General features: G+C 48.0%; 1 protein-coding gene across 2 annotated transcripts in view; it reads right to left on the reverse strand.

Annotated features, from left to right (window-relative positions):
* LOC119401267 (mRNA decay activator protein ZFP36L1) overlaps positions 1-20,841 on the reverse strand; it is an 81,937-nt gene that overhangs the window by 13,199 nt on the left and 47,897 nt on the right. Inside the window, exon 1 of one of the 2 annotated variants that reach the window (XM_037667957.2) lies at positions 2,084-2,378. The exons of the other annotated variant lie outside the window; for it this stretch is intronic. Coding sequence (XP_037523885.1) covers positions 2,084-2,146 — 63 coding nt within the window. The 5' untranslated portion in view covers positions 2,147-2,378. Of the gene's footprint in view, positions 1-2,083; positions 2,379-20,841 lie in introns of those variants that run through there. 2 annotated transcript variants of the gene reach the window in all.

Raw genomic sequence — 20,841 nt, forward strand, 5'->3', positions numbered from 1 at the left:
TGCATCTTTACCGTCCATCTAAATGTCACTGGGCTTTGAAACGCAGCCCTAGTTTCTTCGGAGCACTTACGCTTTGATTTGGTTACTGGTCGCCTCGAGCTCTTTCTTCAAAAACAAGGGTTTATGAAGGGGTTCGAAACACACGCTGTGTGCGGCCGGAGAGGGAAGCCGATAGTACAGCATGTTTCGCCGAGTGATCAGTGTGCACTCTGATCAGGGTCAGCAAAAGCGACGCATCGCCACATGCATGAGTAGGAGCCGACAACACACCGAGCGCTATTCCCCCCCCCCTTTTTTTTGCGACGGGCTACAACACTAAGTCGCGCGATGTCAATCACTCCGCAAGTACGCGCGCCGAGTCCGATATAAAGCGAGTCATTATTTGGTGCCTCGCCAATCAGGCCGCTTTGAGGCACTGAAATTTAGTGGCTTGCACTGCACAGTCGTGAGCAATATGAAAGGGAACACCGGATTCGTGCTTAATCAGCGATTACTTGCATCTAATATGAATGCGACGTTCGGCTTGAGCGTTTACTGTTATGAACACTTGCGCTTGCCAACGGCGTCTAGCCAGTGTTCCCTCGCATAGTGCTCACCGCCTTCGTTCGCTGCTTTACTACTTCCGCAGAGTGCCGGTTTACCCTACAAGTACCGTACTTCCGTAGTCGGGACGTCGTTTTTTTATTTTCTTTTTGAATACCCAACATCTGTATTGGTCACTAAAACAATCTCAACGTGTCACCGCACGCGTCGAGCAAATTATGCAGCGTTTTCCAATTGTGTTACATATTAAAACAAAACGGTAATACCGCCGCGTAAACGATAACTCCGTCAGCTAAGTATCATGCGCGGCCATGTTTGTATGCTGGCGAAGCCCGACAGCGCCGCTCTTCCCGGAAAATGCGCGCCACTCAAGCTGCTGCGTCGACGTCACAGGCGGCTGCGTCGCGGAAAGTTTTTTGTTTCTTTCTTGCTTCCAGCCTGGCCTCAATGACTAGTCGCAGCTGCGGGAAAAAGGATTGGAGCGCCGACGACTGCGCTGCGACGCACAAAGTTTTTCCTCCAAGACGCTGTGCCCTGTGGACGTTATTTCAATTATCCGTTACATTGCCAGACGTGCTTCTTAAAAAACGAACCAACACACGCAATAATTGCGAATCGATAACGAAATGTTTAGTTGATCCAAAGTCAGTTTGAAACACTTCTACATACAATGATTTCCGTACTAGCAGAAATTAGGGCCCTTACTTAAGCGAAGCTATGTAAACACCAAGGGACAGCCCACATCCATGCACAGTAAACACGGGAGAACGTAATGTTGACAAGATTCCATGCGCGTCAGAGATGCGGCAGCACACAAGGAACCCTCGAAATGATACTTTCGAGTCTATTGTTAAGAATGTACAAAGAGTCAGCAAGTAGAGTGATTAACGGAATACGGCTCTATTTAGAGCTGGGACGCGCCAAGCATGTCGAAGATGGCTTAAAGTGGCTCCGACACTCATTTTTCAACTAGTACACTAGGCCTAAGCTGCATGTGTTCAGGGCACTTCTTTCTGCCTGGGAACCGTGCGTCGCCTCGCAAAACCCAAGGGCGTGCCCCTCGATGCGCAATCAACCCATGGTTGACGTCGAGCGCAGTCATCAGCGACCCGGTCGAGCAAATAGTAGCTCCTAAGGAAACGCAACGTGACCAAATGAAATTTACTTTGCTTGCGTACAATCTCGCGAGGCATAAAACATGCGCGCTTCACGGAATTCAGGGCGCAGTACTCGGATTCCACGTAGTCTTGGAACATATTAGCGTGGAGGCGCCGAGACCGAGCGTGAAAGCAGAGAGATTCGTTTTGAGGTCAAACGCAAGGAAGGAAGGCGTACGCCAAGAATATTCGAGAGGAGCGCATACTCAACAGGTGGCGCGTGTAACAGGTGGTTCGGGCCGCGAGTTACGGCCGCGCGCAGAACAATACGGCAATCGGCGTTCTCTAAGCTTTTACAACCATATTACGGCTACTCGCCGCCAACAGGCGTGACGAATGACCTCGGTTTTAACGCCCCGTGCGCGAAAAAGGGGAAGGCATACCTTTCCGTACACCACATTGGCGCCGTAGTCGCTGAAGAATGAGGTAACCATGGCTGCGCTCATGCCTGCCTACCAGCGGTGGAAAGAAACGCGCCGAACGCGGCACCCACAAAATCCTGCCAGGGCGCAGCAGCAGCAGCTCGTCGTCGGGCTGATTCGTTTCGTCGAGGCACTAGCCACTCACACACTTCTAATGGCCGACGCCGCACAAGCACACAATATCACTCGCGTGTTAAGCCGCTGAACGCCAGCCGCGCGCTGGGGTGAGTTCTCTCGGCGCCCCGAGAACGTAGCCAACTTTTCAATGTGGCGACCGCTCGCTGACGTCATGGCACGCAGTAGGCGGAGTTCCGTTCGAGCGGCGACCAATGGAGACACGCGGAGAAATTCAAACACGCAGATAGAAAGAGCGCGTCCTCTCCCAGGCGGCGGCGGCAGCCCGCCATTTTCTCCATTGCGGGGAGGGAGGGCTCCTTTTACAGCTCCTTTCTTTTTCTAGCGACAGGCAACGACGTCACGCGGCGGCCGTGGGGAGCGCGCGGAAAGAAGCCAAACAAAACGTAACGACGAAAGGATGAGCCTTGGGCGCCCTGCTCAATCTCAAGCGGGCCGAAAACACGAGCGAAAAAGAAAAACCGAGCTGCTCTCCGACGCGGTGTCTCTCGTTCCGACCACCGCGAGCCCGGGATGAAACCCTGTTGGCCGGTTCCAATTTGATGACTCTCATCAACGCGCCTTGTCGGCATCCGATGTGCCTGCACGATGACTCACAGCGCACGTCAGGCCGCTTTCTTTTCGCACTTATTTTGTACGCTATCGGAGACTGCGGGGAGAATTACCAACTGAACCTGTGTGGATACACAACTGACGTCACGGCGGAGGCGAGCTCCATTTTGTATCGGCGTCATTCCAGAGCGAAGAGAAGCGATGCGCGCGGAGCTCGACTCTTAGTTTGTCAGCCAAGAACAGTGCAAGTAACATCTCATTCGCAGAAAGATGCTCGTGCTCCACAGGCTTTTAGTTACCTTTTTCAATCTAGTGGGCAACCATTGATTTGCACTTTCGCCGTCAGTTCCACTGGAGCTTTAGACATGATTGCCACTAAAAAGACGCGTACAGCGCAGGGACATAATAAACAAGAAACACAACCGTAGCGGCTAAGCATATCATCGCATTCGTGCGCAACCACGTCGTCCTCTCAGTAGCCTGCCGGCTGATCTTCACGAGTGAGAACGCAATCAGCAGAAAAGTGCCACTTTCCTTGCGTGAGGATGAACACACAAAGGTGCCTCGCCCTTCCTAAATGTTAACATGTGCTTTTGGTTTCATGCTGCTCGTATTCTTGTGTGTATGTAGCGTTTGTTTCTTCGAACGTGACATCAGTTGGGAAATATTTCCAAGTTTCTGCTAAGTGACCATCTAGGCGGACTCAGTGTAACGTGTGGACTTTTCCGTTGTGTGAATATCTGTGTTATTGTGAACTCTTGCCTGCTGAGTGAGTTGTCCACTACTTCACGACGTCTACTCTTATGCAAGAGGAGTAGCCGGCGCCACGCATAGGTCTCCTCGGATACACTTAATAACAAAAAATAAAATAAGAAGCGACCGAAGCAACCAACTGACTTGTCCCCTTTGCTACGAAGAAATCTTTTATTTCGCGGCCACACCTGTTGGCGGCTTTTCCTTTGCAGCAACCGACATGATGTCTACACTATTTGTAAACAACACAGAAGTATATAGAGTGTACTTGAACAGGGGAGTGCCCGGAACAAGCTTCGAAAAAAGAAGCCCAAACAGGGTCAAGCCGCTAGTGGCGTTGCGATCGGTAGTTGGGCGCTGCACCACCTAAGTGGTGCAGAGGTAGAATGCCCGGTTCCCACGCAAAAGGCCCGGGTTCGAATCGCAGCTGTAGATGGTGGGTTTTTACCATAGAGTTTCATACTATAATACCTTGAGGGAAATCTGGCGCTAGTGCCTATGCGGACTCCTTCATCGGTGCTTGAGCCACCATGGGAATGATGGCAAGTACAGGCTTCGGATCTGCTTCGGATGGCTTTCGTTCTTGAGATTCGCAACGCTTGTTTGCCAAGTGTAATACAAAGTGATATGAAGTTATTTCCAACTCAAACTTGCTTCATTCTTTTGAACGTAAAACTTATTGCAAAAAGTTTGCGTGACCACGAGATGGGAGTGAAACCTGGACAAATTCAACCACCAGGGCGTGCATTGCTCTAAAATTGTGTTCCAGATTTGGCACCACGATATAATGAATTATTCTTTTACAACACTTCAAACAAACACGCTTGTTTTTCCCTCGAAAGTACGCATTATCTATTTATGGAAATAACAGCACTGTATTGAGCGAGATACACTTAACGTATCGTCTGCTGCGATGTCAGGTGCGTCTGTCCAAGTGGCCTGCCCCCAACGCATCTCTCGTTTTGTTGTGAAGTCGAGTCAGAGGAGCGTGACGGTGCGTCCTTGGTGCCTCTACTTAGCTTCGCCGTCGTTTTGCGGTCGATTTCAAAGAGCTTCGAGAAGTGAGGCTTATCAAAAAACGTGAAGGCTATGCAATTTCCTGCACTGGCATGGGACGCTACATCTATGCACAGCGGTGAGTGCTCGGCGCTTTGCTAAAACTGTCAAATACGACCTAACCTGTAAAGCTGCAACGTCGCCTGTAGTGGCCTGTATGTATATTGGGCGCGAGGCCCACCCAAGGAAGTGACCTTGGAAGGGACATGTCCATACAGCCAATGGGGACGAAAATTTGCACACGATGGTAGCGCCGTCTGGATTCTAACGGTAGTTGCAAAAACAACTAAAAATGTTATATTGCTCTCAACAGAAAAAGCTTTTATCATCTTTCACATGCAATTTAGTTTTAAGAACTACGAATATTGTTTGTAGATTTTATAGCTGTGCATAAAATGAAATATGTTTCAAAAGCACAAGGGCGCTTTGATATGGCGGCTGGCGTTCCGCATAGCAGACGATGCCGTCCTCGTCTGCTTCTGCGTCGCCGCTGTTCCCCGCTCGCTCCGGCAGCCCCCTCTCCACCCTCGCTGAATTTCTCTCGTTTCCATAATGTACACTGTAGTCAATTACTCATTAGATACCCACAAGTATCTTGCATACTTACTTTAGTAGGGCAGTGCTGCCGCATACAGGCTGAGCGAAATGACAACGCTGATCACACAAACTTGCTGCAATAAATTATTTTATTGCGACTGCATCGATGTTTACACAAAACGAAGGACACGTAAGTAGCGTTTCAGCATGTATACCAGTGAATAACATGCATGCATAAGCGTTTATATGCAAAGAAGGTACGTACTACGCATAGCCCCACCACAGATGTCCGTAGCACAGAAGCTGTCCAGCGTTGGATGATAAATACATCGAACTGCACGAAGCCTTCGCTGGTATAAGAAAGGTATACCGCTAAAGTCCCTGCACTTGTGCTGCTCAAGATGGCGCACCACTTCGTTCACAGTATTCAGCAAACTGCCTGTAACTGATATGAACATATCCGCGTCCCTTTCACGGCCACGGCCCGTGACTGTTTTCTGGTTTGCGCTGCCACCAAAAGTGCGTCACTTTCAAATCTTTTTAGCCTTCGCGCTATAGACGCTTCTGACAGCCTAAAATTAAATGAGAAACGGTTTTGTATGCATACCGATCTGAAGTCTTACAAATAGAATCGGCGAAAAAAAGGCTTAGACGGCGTTTCGATTACCGCTGCCGGCGGAGCGCTGTCGTCGTTTCGAGGGGGGCGACACCTGAAGGCCCAGACGCGAAGCTCGCATCATGCCACTGGCTTGGCCCAACTATAGCCCAACGTTTCTTTGGCCCACCTCTGGAAACCATAGAGTTTCCTACAATACTTACTAGAGGGAACTCTGGCGCTAGTGTCTATGGGAGCTGCAATGCATCGCGCTTCAGCCAGCATGGGAGTCATGGGTAGTACACGGATTTGTCTGAACTTCGTTCTTTCGGCTCCGTTTGGATCCGCGTCGCCTGCATCCGCTTTGTCGCAAAACGAAGTTCAGCAAAAATCAGCAGTTTCACTTCACCACTTTAACTTCTTTAGGCTCACCGATTCAAATCCGGTCACGAAGTTCACAACGATCCATTCTTTTATCCGAAAGAAAACCAAAACATAGCAATAAACAAAGCCACAAGTGCGTTCGAAGTCCACAAGCACGAAGACTAGGCAAATCCGTGTACTACCCATCATTCCCTTGGTGGCTGACTTTAGTGGCTGAACGATCGCAGCGCCAGAGTTCCCTCTAGGTCATTGTAGGAAACTCTATGCTGGAAACGCCGGCACCACTGTCGGCGTGACGTGTTTGGCAGGATCACGTGGTCTCAGCGGCCGCGTCGGTTGCTTGTGAAGTGCTGCCGCGTCGGTTGCTTGTGAAGTGCTGCCGCGTGCCTTGAAAACAACTTTCAAGTTCCAAGGCGCTACGGCCTGTTCAAATGCGGAGGTAAGAAACTCTATGGCGGATGTTTTCTCTCTGCCTCCGAAGGCGATGAACATGCTGCTCTACTGCTCGGTGCCGCAGTGCCGCACTTAGGCAACGGAGCCCGGTGTCAGCCTGCACTTCTACCCGCGGGACAATAAACTGTGTGAAACGTAGGTAGTGAAGCTAAAAACCGGCAAGCAGCCATTGGATGCGAGTCGTGTGTGCAACAAAAGCACTTCCGCGACGAAGACTTTCGCTACTGCGTTGGGCCTGCGATGTTCGGTGAGTAGCAGACAGCGCACGCTTCCCGCCGGCTAATGGTGCTTATCTCCCGCAGGATGGATAACCTTTTACCTGGTGCGATACCGTCTCATTACCTTCCCATGCGACCTCTTGATCACCGGCCCCGTGCTCAGCGTCCAAATTGGCGGCATATACTTAAGTCATTGCTTCGAAGCGCTGGATAAAAAAGAAATCTCATAGGGTCCCTTATGCATTCCCTTAAAATGACTGGAATGCGAAAGCCATCTTCCTCTTCTTCTTCTCAGTCAATGTACTGATCCTCCCCCGCCCCCCTCCAAAAACTCTGTGCACCTAACGCGGCTTTGCACTACCTCCGTGATCGGCCCACCAATCACGGAGGCAGTGCAAAGTGACCATGTCGTGTGAACACATCGTCATGTGAGGTCACGTTATGTCACCTCATGGTGACGTCATAATGGCAGAGAACGGTAAGTTCACTGGAATGCAAAGAGAACGATAATTAAGGAGCATATTAAAAAGGCATCGCATTCGCTCCGCTTTGTGTGAGCACCAAACGAAACGAATGCACTGAAATAACAAACAGAAGCAGCGGCAATTGCTCGCCAAGAAGACCGATAAATATGCAGTGCGCGGCAACTTGTCAAATGACGTTGACAGAACACGAATTTAGACCGAAAAAAAAAAACACATTTCAAACATCGGGATGGCACAACACAAGTTAACATAGGCGCGCCGAAGTCATAGTTGTAACGAAATTGTTTTTGAACTGCTCTGAGAGCGTCTGCGCAACAATTAATTGTTCGTGTAGTCACAAGTTCTCACATTTTGCAGCCTGAAGTTCACAACACGGTGCCAAAACGAGCTCGTAGCGAAAGCGAAATCATGAGTACGGACGGCAGACATGCAGACGGCCATACACATGCAGAAGCAACGTCGGTCGCCGCGAACCCGTGCGATCGCTGGCTTGAGGCTTCTTTCTGTTATGCTCCATTTGGTTATACAGGCAGTCCACTCTAAGAAGATATTTCACGCAGTTTGCATTCAGCGACTGACTACCATTCACGCAAGAAGCCGGTTCAGCGGTCTCCATCGCGGTGACCGCGTGAAGTGGGCGCCCCGTTTTCTGCTAAGAGACAGCGACTGTATACGACCTTGTGCTTTCTGTTCGTCGAAAGTTATTATTTTGACAGTAAAGAACATATTTCGTTTCGAAAGTAGTTGCAGAAATGTCCCGGAGGACTTCCGCGAGGTGTTTTTTTAGAGTGCCGACAGCAAAACCTATAGCGTATCGGCGGTATCGTGCACGCAATAGAGGCGCGTCCGATATAGGGCGACTCCTTAACTACTCACAATGTAATTATTATTATTATTATTATTATTACATGCGCAAAAGGAGTTTCACGTAACTAGAACCAAATATTTTTGTTCTTCAAAAGCGGTAAATCGCAAATGTATGAAAACTATAGATATAGGACATACGGTTTGTCGTCAAGTGGCACGCGTTGCGGTACTTTTTATATTACGCTCAATCAGTTGATTAACTAATTACCAACTATGGAAATTTTTAATATTCACTTTGGGGCCAAGGGCAATCGTTGCATTTAGAGTGTACTAGAACAGGAGAGTGTTCGGAACGGCCGCAGCACCCATGTACAGAAAGTGAAGCCCAAACAGGGTCAATCCACCTGCGGCGCTGCGATCGGTAGTCTGCAATGTGTCATCGTTTAAGAGTTGCGCGCGGCTCCGCCAAAGTGGTGCAGGGGTAGAATGCCCGCTTCCCACTCGAAAGGCCCGGGTTCGAATCGCAGCTGTAGATGGTGGGTTTTCATTTTTAGTGTCACCTTTTATAGCTGTGTTGGTTTTCCTTTGTTTCTTAAAACTAGCTTCTGTTGTTACGTATTGATACAAAAAGTAACGTAAAAATGTGAAATCTCGTTTCGAGTCTCACATTCGCGAAAATCTCGGAAGCCATGTTTTAAGTTTTTGTTCAATCCCGGGCGGTGGCGCTGCAAATAACTGCGTTCACTGTCAAATTCCTTCTATTTTACTTCACTTTTCGCGTTACTTTTTGAACCAACACGTAGCAACTGAAGCTATTTTTAAGAAACAAAGGAATGTCATGTACGTCATGACTCATGACATACATGACCTGGTCATGGTGCTCTAGGCGTGGAAGAATGTTGGCTGGAAGTTTTGGCAGGACCTGGTGTCGTGGTTAGCTTCGCGATGGCATGTCTGAGCTTCGCGTTGTTTTGGCGGGACCGGGTATTTAGCTTCACACGGGTTTGTCAGTGATGTTTTGGTCGGGGCAATCCGGACTGGCTTGATGTAGCTATACTCAGCCATAAAACTGGCTAAAAAATTTCAACTTACTCAGAATTGACTTGTTCAGGATCAGATTAATCCGAATTAGCTTAATCCGGCTTAATGCGAATCGGCTTAATGTGGCCATGCTCAGTCATCCAACTGGCTAGGCATTCTCAACTTACTCAAAATTGACTTGTTCAGGATTAGCTCTGTCCAGATTAGGTTAACCCGGCTTAATCCGGATTAACTGAATCTAGTCGGGCGTAATCTACGTCATATGGCTAGGCCATCTTATCTTGGTCTGGGTTAGCGTAATTGAATCGAATTGAACACAACTTTATTCGGTCGTGCGTATGCAGTCCTGCGATTAGCGTAACCCGACATAATCTACACTAATCCGGCATAATCAGGCTTATTTGGTATCGGTAAATATTGATTACCATCGATTAGTGTTGAGTGGATTACCCAACCTAGATTGGGCCGAGATATACTGGCTTAACTAGGTTTTTTTAAGCTTAACTTGGCAACTTTATTGGTAACGATTAGTATTGATTGGCTTGACTAAGCTTAATTAGCCTGAGCTATGATTAATTTTTCTTAACTAGGCTTATCTAAGCTTATAGGCAATATGGGCCTAATTTCTGTTGACGCCTAACGAAGAGCGTAGCAGCGCCTCCGTAAAAGCAGCTTCGCACAATGATTATGCTGTGCAGCTGTAGGGAGACAATTATTTCTTTCGTGCATGAATTTGTGCAACAGCATGTTCACGGCCAGCGATCAAAATACACGGTCATACGCTGCGACAAATCAACAACTAATCTCGGATATCTGTCAGTGTGATGCCAGCCGTCGCGTTTCGCCTGCGCCTCCCATTTTTCTCTCAATTCGCTGTTACGAAGGAAGCCATACACCCGTTGTCATTTCCCACGTGGAACAGTACACAGTGGCACACAGCAGCATGTCATAGCGGTCAAAGAACTTAACTGATAACTTGAACACCAACGCTTTTGCAGCACCGTATCCGCGCTAGCCACTGCACTCCGCCTGACACATTAGAACCAATATGGCTCCCCGCGAAGAAACGGCGGCGCGGAGCGGGTCAATATAAGGTGTCTCCACCCTGCAAGCGGAAGCGCTGGCATCGAGGCACCCTATGAGTTACTATGCGCTATGCGCTACTAGAGTTACTGTATATGCTACCTTTAGGTAGCAGAGTTGCGCATCTGACTTCCAAACGCCGCTAGGAACCATGCGTTGCGGAGAGGCTGACGCTCGGGCCAATTTTTGTATTTCTCGATGCCGCCGCTGCAGTGAACTGGATTGACACTATTCATTCACAGTAAAGTTAATCACCCGTCTTCGACCCGCCAAACATGTCGATCGGTGACCCGGTAGGCATGTCGCTTGCAAAAACGGAGTACGTCTTCGCCGCACAGCTGTGGTTGCTAGCCATACCTATGCGCAACTCTGCTGCCTAAAGGTAGCATATACAGTAACTCTATGCGCTACCGTATTGCAGCGCCCTCAACCGTGCTTTGAGCGAAACAACCAGCGCGCGTACAGTCATCCTGTCGCTATCTGGGACGACGGCGCTTGTTTGCCGTGTGCGGCTGTCGTAAATGCTGGCGCGCTGGAAGACGATGCCGACGCCACGCTTGTCGCCACGGACCGAGCGCCGGCGCGCGCGCGCGCGTGTATATATATATATATATATATATATATATATATATATATATATATATATATATATATATATATATATATATATATATATATATATATATATTGTAAGGCCTTTTATTGTACGGTAGCGTTAGGACCGACCGCTAGATCATTTGATCAATTCACGGATCGCGAGCGACATTGTCCGAGCAAAGCGAGACAGAACTTGCTCATTATCATCATCATCAATATCAGGATCTTTTTTTCCCCAATACTTCAAAGGCCCCTATTTAGGGGTTTTACACGAGGAGTGGGCAGCATAAGCGTACGCAGGGTTCTCCATCAGGGGGGAGGGGGGCAAAGGGTCATCGCAGCGCCCCCCCCCCCCCGACCCTACTAAGTATATGCATGGGGCAGATTTTGCGCCCCCCCTCTTGGGTGATTAGGGGGGGCGCCCCCCCTGCCCCCCTGTGCGCACGCCTATGGTGGGCAGTAATTTAACATAGCACAAGTTCTACGACGTTTTCTTTGAAGAGTATCGAACCGGAGTGGTGCACGGTGCTGGCAGGTAAAGCGTTCCAGTCCTTTGGCGTGCGCACGAAAAACGAAGACGAATGAGCTACGTACGCCCTGAGCAGGGGGCGGTTGAACAGATTTGGTGTCGTTGAGTCTGCTGGAATGGCGATGAGCTGGAATGATTACAGGTGTACAGTGGCGGTCAAAATTTGACAGACCACGGGAGCGCGTGGCAGACAGCACCGAGGCGCCTTCTCACGGATGCTTGCGAAGCTCTAGAGCGCGCACTGCGCACGCGCATCCTTGTTTACCAACCGGCCTTCTCGTTCGCTCGCACCAGAACGCCAGAGAAAGCGCAAGGTGCCGCTTATGCAGTCGCCGCGGTAGCCCCTAGCGATTTGCATAAAGAAAGCTTTTCTACTTGGCGAAAACTTCGTCCTGGTCTGGACAAATTTTTCGTCAGCTTTCAAGATGTTTCTTCTTCATTTTTTAACCCTTGCTTGCTTTTCTTGTAGGTTCGTACTACAAACCGGTCGATGCCAAGTTTTTTCTTTCATAGCGCATATGAATGGACGCAGGATAGTTGCACCGAGCACCACAAAAAAAAAAAAAAAAGAGAAAAGAAAATGCAGCATTCATGACTTCTGCGAATGGAAGCTGCTGGGTAATCTTATCACACATGTCGATTTGAGACAAACTGACGCAAAGCGTATTTTCCACGCTGCGGAGCGTCTGGGAACAAAGCGTAGAATCCGGCGCGCGCCAAGCACTGCGAGTACAAGTTACGTGTTTTTGTCACAATATCATCGCTCGGTGCTTCCGCGGCGAGCTGCAGAAGTGGCACTTTGCGATTTCTCTGGCTTTCCGGCGCGAGCGACCGAGCAGGCCGGCAGGTAAACAAGGATGCGCGTGCGCAGTGCGCGCTCTAGAGCTTCGCAAGCAGCCGTGAGAAGGCGCCTCGGTGCTGTCGGCCACGCGCTCCCGTGGTCTGTAGTATTTTGACCGCCACTGTACGAGGGGCAGCGTGATAACATTTGTCAAAAAGACAGAGCCGAGCGACTTTGCAGCGAAGAGGAAGGTTCGGAAGGTTAATACGAGATTTAAGCTCCGTAATACTGCTAGTGTATGAGTAGTCAGAGAGGATAAACCTAGCTGCACGATTTTGGACAGATTCTAATGTTTTAATCGGGTTACATTGGTGAGGATCCCATATGGTGCATGTATATCCCAACTTGGGTCGCAGTAGAGTGTTATAAGCTATCAGTTTTAGTGAAGATGGAGTTAGGCGTAAGTTCCGGCGGAAGTAGCCGAATACGCGGTTAGCTTTGTTGGCTGTATTGGTTATGTAGGGCGTCCAAGTGAGATCGGTGGTGAGTTCTATTCCAATGTATACGAGGAAACAGAGGAAGTTGGAGAGTTGCTAATAAGGTATTGTGGTGCATGGCAGTCTTTCCTGTATTGAAAATAGCGAAGATATGTCTTACCAACGTTTAGTGACATCAGCCACTTGGCGCACCAGTCTTCAACGTGAATTAGGTCAGATTGTAGCGCTAGGATGTCGCTATTGTCGTGAATGGGCCGGTGGATGACAGTTGAGATGTGTAGCGAAGCCTTGGAAATGTGCAGTCTTCTCCAGCACCTGCTAGTGGGTCGCTCTCTTCGGCTCCTTCGGAGAGAACGCAGCTCGTGCAGCGAGTCGGTCCCCGTCCTGTCGCTGTCGTGCATCGTCACCGAGTGCCCGCCAATAAACGTGTTTACAGATGAAATATTTGTAGGAAGGTCATCGATAGGGATCAAAAAGAGTAGAGGGCCAAGTACGGACCCTTGAGGAACACCTGATCTAACAGGAGATGACGCAAAAAAGTAATTGTTTGCAAAGGCAAATTGTTTTCTGTTAGACAAAAATCTTGAATCCAATTAATTACAAGTAGGTGAAAATTCAGGCGCGATAGCTTTGAAAGAAGTCTTTTGTGTGGGACATTGTCAAAGGCCTTTTCAAAATCGAGAAATAAGGCATCTACAGGTATGTTAACATATATGGCGGAGCTAATGTCATTTATAAATGAAGCTAATTGTGTTTCACATGAAAGGCCTTTTCGGAAACCGTGTTGGTTTTGGTGGAAATAGTCAACAAAAAGAAGACACTGAAATTCATGACGTCGCACTGGCGTTCACGTGCTGAAGCTCCAGCGCGAAGCACAAACATGAAAATTTGATTTTCATTTACTCTTGAGATCCTACGATGACGAAATTAATGACAAAATAGTTCTCAGTGATGGGAATGGCCAAAAGTGTTTTGTATCAGGTTTTGCAGCAGCAAAAATGATGATTTGTAGCAGCTGCCCTCAGTTTTGTAGCAGGTTGCGAAAACGAAAAAAAAACAGGTCAGATGGCGTTTTAATGCTTTTATTATACAATAAAATGAAGTATTAAATACAGTGTGCGCATGAGTTCAATGACGGCGCAACTAACGCAAGCTTTAAACAAAGCCTAGGATCACAAATATATGAAGACTGGTTGGCACAAAGACGCAGGTACACAATACATGAATGTCACTTACATGAAACACACTAAGCTCTCTTCCCTTTTTTCTCCGCATGCAAGTGTGGCACATACTCGGCCATCTTTTTTCGTGCTTGAGCAAGCACTGCTCGCCCACTCTCGATGTCAGAGAAGTTCTTCAACTTCATGCCCCGCTGAATCAACAAGTCAGCATTTTTAATCATCCGTTCTGCCTCAGCCACTTCCTTTTTGGCTTGGTCATTGGTAAGTTCCACATTCGGTGAACTTTGCTCTGCATCTATACGCATACGCTTTGATGGTCGCTCTTCAGCTGCAAGGCGCTCCGCATACCGTCTTGATGCCCCCTTGACAGCCTTGATGACATTGGAATTGACTGGAAATGAGCACGGGTCACTGTCAAACCTCTTTGAATATGACATTATGTGACGTATGCCATTTACGCTTGAGAGAGAAAGATTTGACCTGTCGTGCAGGACTCTTGAGTTTTCACTAAATCCACGCTCAACATCGCCATTGCCATGCGGAAGTGATAGAAGTGCCTTGACTAGCTTGGACAATAGCGGATATTTTGGCCCACCCTGACCATCTTTCATGATGAAAACTTGATGCCAGTATTTATCCAGTGGCATGTCAGAACCTGCATGTAACTGGTTCAAGTTTAGCACCGTCAATTCATCAAGAAGAGATGAAACTTCAGCGGGTTGAACCATCTGGGGTGCACACGTTGCAAGATATTTGAAGGAGTCTCTTGAAGATTCCGCACTATGATTGCTCGGATGCAGGCACCTGACATGTTGGAGCATCTGATTCTCAAGAGGAAGTTTTGCCATCAAGTACTTCGAACATGTAATGTAGAACGACCTTGCTCTTAGCCGGAACGCAGCTTTCTCTGCAGCAGTCCAGGTCTTAATAGCTTCTTCGGTGTCTGCTCCTACCTCTACATGTTTCCAGTTCCGAGAGGACTCAACGTCAATGGATGCAAGCTGACTGCCTGACTTTGCCTGAAACACTTCGGTCCTTAAAAACCTTCCCAAGATTTTTTTTAGCAGCATCACCATTTCATCATAAAGAATGCGAAGCAGAGGTTCGGTTCCCTGAAACAGTTTTAGGAACCTTGTAAGAAGTTCACCAGCATTTTTCACAAACAGAGCTTTGGCACAAAGGGTTTTGTCATTCAGACTGCTCCTTAGCCTTTTGGCAATGTTGCCTCCAGCACGTACTGGAGTATTGGCGGAAAGGACACTCTTCAGAGCATCAATCTGTTCAAGCAGTCTGTCTACTGCTGGCACGAGTGACAGCCAGCGGCAATTTACATGCCGTAGAAATATGGCTTCAGGCAATCCAAGCACCTGTTGTTGCGCCTTCAGCAGGCCACACTGTGCAGCAGAGTGTTTGGAGTAATAATACACATCACTTACGACAGTTTCGACCTCACTGCCGAATGAATCCGAATGAATTTGTAGCATGGATGTAGCAGCTTTCACGAAATGTAGCAGGTTGGAGCAATGGTGCTCATTTGTAGCATAGATGTAGCCGCTTTAATGAAATGTAGCAGCTTGGAGCAATTGTAGCAGCTTTCCCATCACTGAGTTCTGAAAGAATAATTTGTCTGTCTAAACCAGGTGTCCGAAACGCGCAGTCCGCGGACACTTCCCTAGCGGCACGGCCCGCATGGGTCCCATACTTCTGTTTCGATTAATAAGTGTATGTACTACACGGGATACGTGACTGGTCTCGGGGTTTTTTTTTTTTTTTTCGATAGGCACCCCATGCGGTAACCATGTTCTGAAACAGAACTGTGGAACAGAAACTCTGTACTTCAGAACCGGCGTGCAGATTTCAGTCATTCCAGATCAGTACAGGTTCCTCGAATCCTGACTCAAAATCCCCTTCACCACAAATGACCCACATATGAGACACGGGAAGTTTCACGTGGCAACGTCAGCTGACACTGTGTTCAAACTCACTCCGATCCACTGTCCCGGCACTCGCGGGACACTGCGGCCCGCTAGCTGTGGTGAGACGCGTGGTCTGAACTGAGTTTCACTCGGGTGTCCTCATGTCCTAATCACGAATGTGCCAAACAGAAGCCAGGCGTTTCCGCTCTCCCAGGGACGTCCGAATGGCGGCCGCCAACTCGTGTCCGGAAATGGCCACATCCTGCCGCTGCAGATGGACGACACGCCTCGAAATTCCACCGACTTCGTGAGCGCTCAACAGCAAAGGTGTTTACCTAACGAACATCGAAGCAAGAATCGTGACCAGTAGAACGACTGCACGTTGTGTCATCAAACGAAATTCGGAAAGGAATCAGCCGGAAAGCTCAAGTTATTCGTGCCTGCGACAATACGCTCAGCGATTAGTTCGCGTCACGGAGCACGGAAAAGTTCTGAACTGTTTCGCGTGGGGCCGAGCCGAGAAATAAAACCGGGTGCAACGTGGTCCCTTTCCTTTCTCTCTCGAAGTGAATATGGGCAAATGCGGGCTTCACATAACAGCGAGAGTTTCCACTCCGGCACTTATTAAACACCTCGGGTGTCCCCACAGAAGTCATCACGCTGCACAGAACACGATGAAAGACTAACGATAGTAGCTCGACAGTAGCAGCACTTCAAAAGCAGCTGCGTAAGAAGCGTAACGTATCAAATACTGCCTGCTCGACTGAGCGCACCTTTTCGCGCTGCGGGAGTGAGCGGAGTCGCCAGGCGGAACGGCTCCCCACGCATGACTTGTTTTTGCCGTTTCTGTGATGTGCGAGGCTTCGTGCAACCTCCCGTTCTACTTCAATGTGCTTGACGACCGCTGATGGATCTTCGCGAGCGGGAGCATATTTTTTTTTCCTTTCTCGCAATTCAATATTTGCTTTTAGCCTCGTTGAATGATTTTTTTTTCTACATAAAGAAAACACAGCGTCTGCTGATATTTAGTTACTCCATAATTACTAAGTCTGACTAGATCAACATAGAGTCATCGTTGAACCATCTTCCTCTTTTCGAGTTAGTCTGCGGCGCACCGAAATAACATTATGCTTTTTTGTAAAGTTTATCGACAGAGCCTTCCAATTTGCGAATGAAGTATATTGTTTGAGTCGCTGCAGAAAATAACGCGATAGAATGTGGGAGAACAGACACAAAGCGCTACTTCACAGAAACCACGCGAGTGCCGAAATGCAAAATGACTGCGGCTCGTCTGTTGTTGTTCCGACAGTGCTGAATCTCAGCGCCACTCCATCATCGCAGTGAACACAGCAGCGAGCACGTATAGTTACGCCATCAGAAGTGGCAAGATTACTCCTAAAAGCAGACTTAAAAGTAATAGTAGAAGCCTCCTAAAAAGTAACAAAGTTACGTTACAAAATGCATCTCGCCGAAAGTAATGAAATTACTCGGACGTTACTTTAGCAAAGCGACTCGATCATTCAGCTCGTGCGCGCTTCATTCACAGCACAGCTCCTTGTTCGACTTTCCACGCTGGGTTAATTCGTTATTTTTCTTTCCTTTCTTGGCAATCTTTCATGCCACGAGGGAAGCTATGTTTTAGTAAAAATTAATTGGAACAGTGATGAGTAACTTTATACTGACATTACTCGCATGAAATAATTCATTACATTACTAAATTACGAGCCCACAAAAGTAATGTATTGCATTACACCTGCGTGGTGGTCGACAGCTGACCCGAAGATCGCGGGATCGAATCCGGGCCCGGGAGGCCGCATTTTCGATGGAGGCGAAATACTCGAGGTGCCTCGTAATCATATCGCGCTCGAAATTAAAAGGTTGCGCGAGAAAAAGGACACACGTGGAGGGGGCAAGTTTGTCCCTCCCTTCCATACGTCTTCGCGCAACCTTTCGAGCACACACGAACTCCAACAATTATTGTTAAACAGTAAATTGACTGCCGGCTGTCGGAAAGGTCAGTCGACGCGGCTCGTGCTTGCGCTCGACTGACTGCTCGCCTGCACCCAAGATGCAGCGAATGCTTTTGCAAAGGTCACGCCGGTTCACCCTTGGAAGCCTTTCTTAGCTTCGATTCATTGCTCGATGGGGTTTAAAGGGAAGTGGAACGCGGCCTAGATTGATGCCACTCATTTCACCATCGTAGGTTTGCTAAGAGAGGAGAAAATAGAGGTCAAAGTTTCATTTTTAAATATCGTGCCGATGACCTCAAGGATCCCAAGGTGTGTTGAATTTCGTGTTTTGGCTCGACGAAACTCCCTGAAACATGGTATGTTAAGTTTATGGCACCCTCAGAGGACAAGGTACTTCATTCTTACCGATTAGGAACTACGTAGGACCTAGCGGACGTTGTCAAAATCTATGACGTCACTTCGTTTGGCGTGGGAATTTCACGAAATTTACTTAAATGAGAAAAATCGTTTGTCTCTCTCTAGTGTCCCTTAAAAAATACAGCAAGAATTGTCTGCAGTGTTAGTTATCACTGTCAATCCGAATGTCACAACGGTGACTCGACGTCAGCATTGTGAAAACGCGTTTGCTGGCACGCAGGACACACTATTCCGCCTGATATAGTCATTGGAGCGTCGGGCTTCAAATCCCGTCGTCGGGACAATGTCAACATTTTTATGTATGCTTACTTTCATCCAGTGCACATATGCTTTGCGCTGCCGTCACTCGTCTGTGCGTTTGACGTCACAGAGGAAGTTGGCTGGCATCGCACCGGGAAGTTGACCGCCCATCCGAAGCCAATATTCCTACCCATAAGAAATATTATTCGCATTTAAAAGAAGTCGCAATGATACGTCATGTGAGTTACTGGACAAGTTGCTGACGCAGCACAGGAAAGCTGGTCATTCAATGCCTTGAAGGGGGCACTTTGCAAGTAGTCATCGATTGACCTCACTATCGGAGTTTATCGTTTCGCGGATCGATGCCGCAAAAATTTTAGAATCCGCCATTAACGAGCGGAGTTACAGGCACTTGTTGCGTGCTTTCTTTCGTCCCGACGAGCAGGCTGGGAGGGACGACACGGGGGAAAGAAACTACACTCTAAGCCGCAAAGGCGCGAAATGGGAGTAAGTGCTGCAGTTCGTCCCCGCAACATGTAGTTAGTCCCCGGAGGGATTAACTGCAAGACGAGGGTGCCGTATGCAAAGTGAGGGAGGAACTGTTAGACCACATGGAGCAACGTTTACTCCCACGGAACTTTCCGGCGCAGTGGCGGCCTCGAACGAATGGTCAGCATGCGCGTATACAAAAAGTCCGCTAAAGAAATGAACTGTTAACAGTTTAAGTGTAAACGGTCTTGTCAACTACGGCTACTGCGGCAGAAGTAAAGTAATATCGTTCATATGGCATAATAATTAACAAATGTGAAAAAGCTCACACACACACACACACACACACACACACACACACACACACACACACACACACACACACACACACACACACACACACACACACACACACACACACACACAAATGTGCTCGTGCCCAAGCTGTATCACTGCGCGGCGTGGTGTTCTCGTCGTATGCACGGCAAGCTAGGACTCGGCGGTTTCGCGGTGTGTTGTGGATGTGTTCTCGTTTCGTGGTTGCGATTGCTGTCACTTCACGTGGTGCACTGAATCACCTTCGCGCTGTGGTAAACGTGATCTGCTACTGGAATGGAGTGCTACGCTGTCGAAATGCTACGCGCCGACTGGGACATCGCCTGAGAGGTGAGTGTAAACAAGGCTGATCAGTCCGCGTGATTTTACCTGTGTGCAGTTGATATGTAACGATCACCGCTTGTTTAACATTCACGTTCTGCGCGAACAAAACACGCATGATTGATGAGCTCGCGCGATACAGCGTCGCGAGTGCTGCCCCGCCTGCTATAGAATTACAAGCATGATGGTTGGGCCATCGAAACATGGTAACCTCGGTGAAGGCTCAACATTAGCTGTAGCAAGTACAGCTGTTCAAAAATAGTTTTGTTTTCAGTGCTGCCCAAATAAGCGTTGTTTGTCAGAAGTATTCGCGACTTTTTAAAAGAAAATGCACGTAAACTCCGCACAATATCTTCTATTGCAAGGTAAACAAGTCATTTGGGAAGATTGGCTGTTAAAATAGTTCTAAAGGCTTAGCACCGCTAACACGGGCAGTCGGCGACGGCATCGGCGATTTCGCTCGTTTGTAGCGATGCTAGGAATCATTTAATTTTTCTATCTCTCAAATGAAGAGCAAGCTTTATTGATAAATAAGTGGGCCCACTAGCGGGTGGCTGTGAAAGCGTGAAACGTTAAACTCGAGGACGGGTTTTTCGAACTTCATAACACATGCATTCTGAACTGTTCCATTGCACTATATGACAGGTTCTGTGAAAAAGCAGTTTTCGTCTAATTTTTACGCATGCAGCATTTCTAACAGACGCCTTGTGACGTAACTGCAAGTGCACGAACAGTTCTGCCGGAAATATTAATGCTTCTGCAATTACTTTTTCAGGAAATCGATGAATCAGAGCGTTGCGCCTCCTGAGAAACGTCTTCAACATCTTGCAGCTATGAACACGCTCTCAGCAGCTGTCGATGGGGCTGTTGCACTTCCTGACGTCGGCTGGACAGCATCCATTCGGATAAAACATTGCAGTTTTCATTGTCTCTCCTATAATACAGGGAAGCCATCCTATTTTCTGTATTCAACAAAGTTGTTCAATTTATGTGTACACACGATGCTGTCGAATTGACACGAGTCGTTGAAAAAACTTGGTTGTTTCTTTAGACGTTTTCGTTTTTTTGTCATTAAGCAGACATTTTCGCTGAACGATATAACCAACCGTGTTCTGCACAGTGACAAGCGAGCAAGCTTGGCACGTCGACGGGAGCATATATGAGAACGTTTATATATGCATACATTCATCAAGCGCCCAAATTCGCTCGAAACACGCGCGCAGAAAAAGCAATCCAACGCATTTTACACTTTCGTGAACGTGATCACCGAATGGTTGCTTGCGAAACACTGAACGCTGAAGTCTAATATAAGGAATCTTGCTACTTTGACTAACATGGCAGAACGC

Source organism: Rhipicephalus sanguineus, chromosome 8 (assembly GCF_013339695.2).
Source record: "Rhipicephalus sanguineus isolate Rsan-2018 chromosome 8, BIME_Rsan_1.4, whole genome shotgun sequence".
NCBI lineage: Eukaryota > Metazoa > Arthropoda > Arachnida > Ixodida > Ixodidae > Rhipicephalus > Rhipicephalus sanguineus.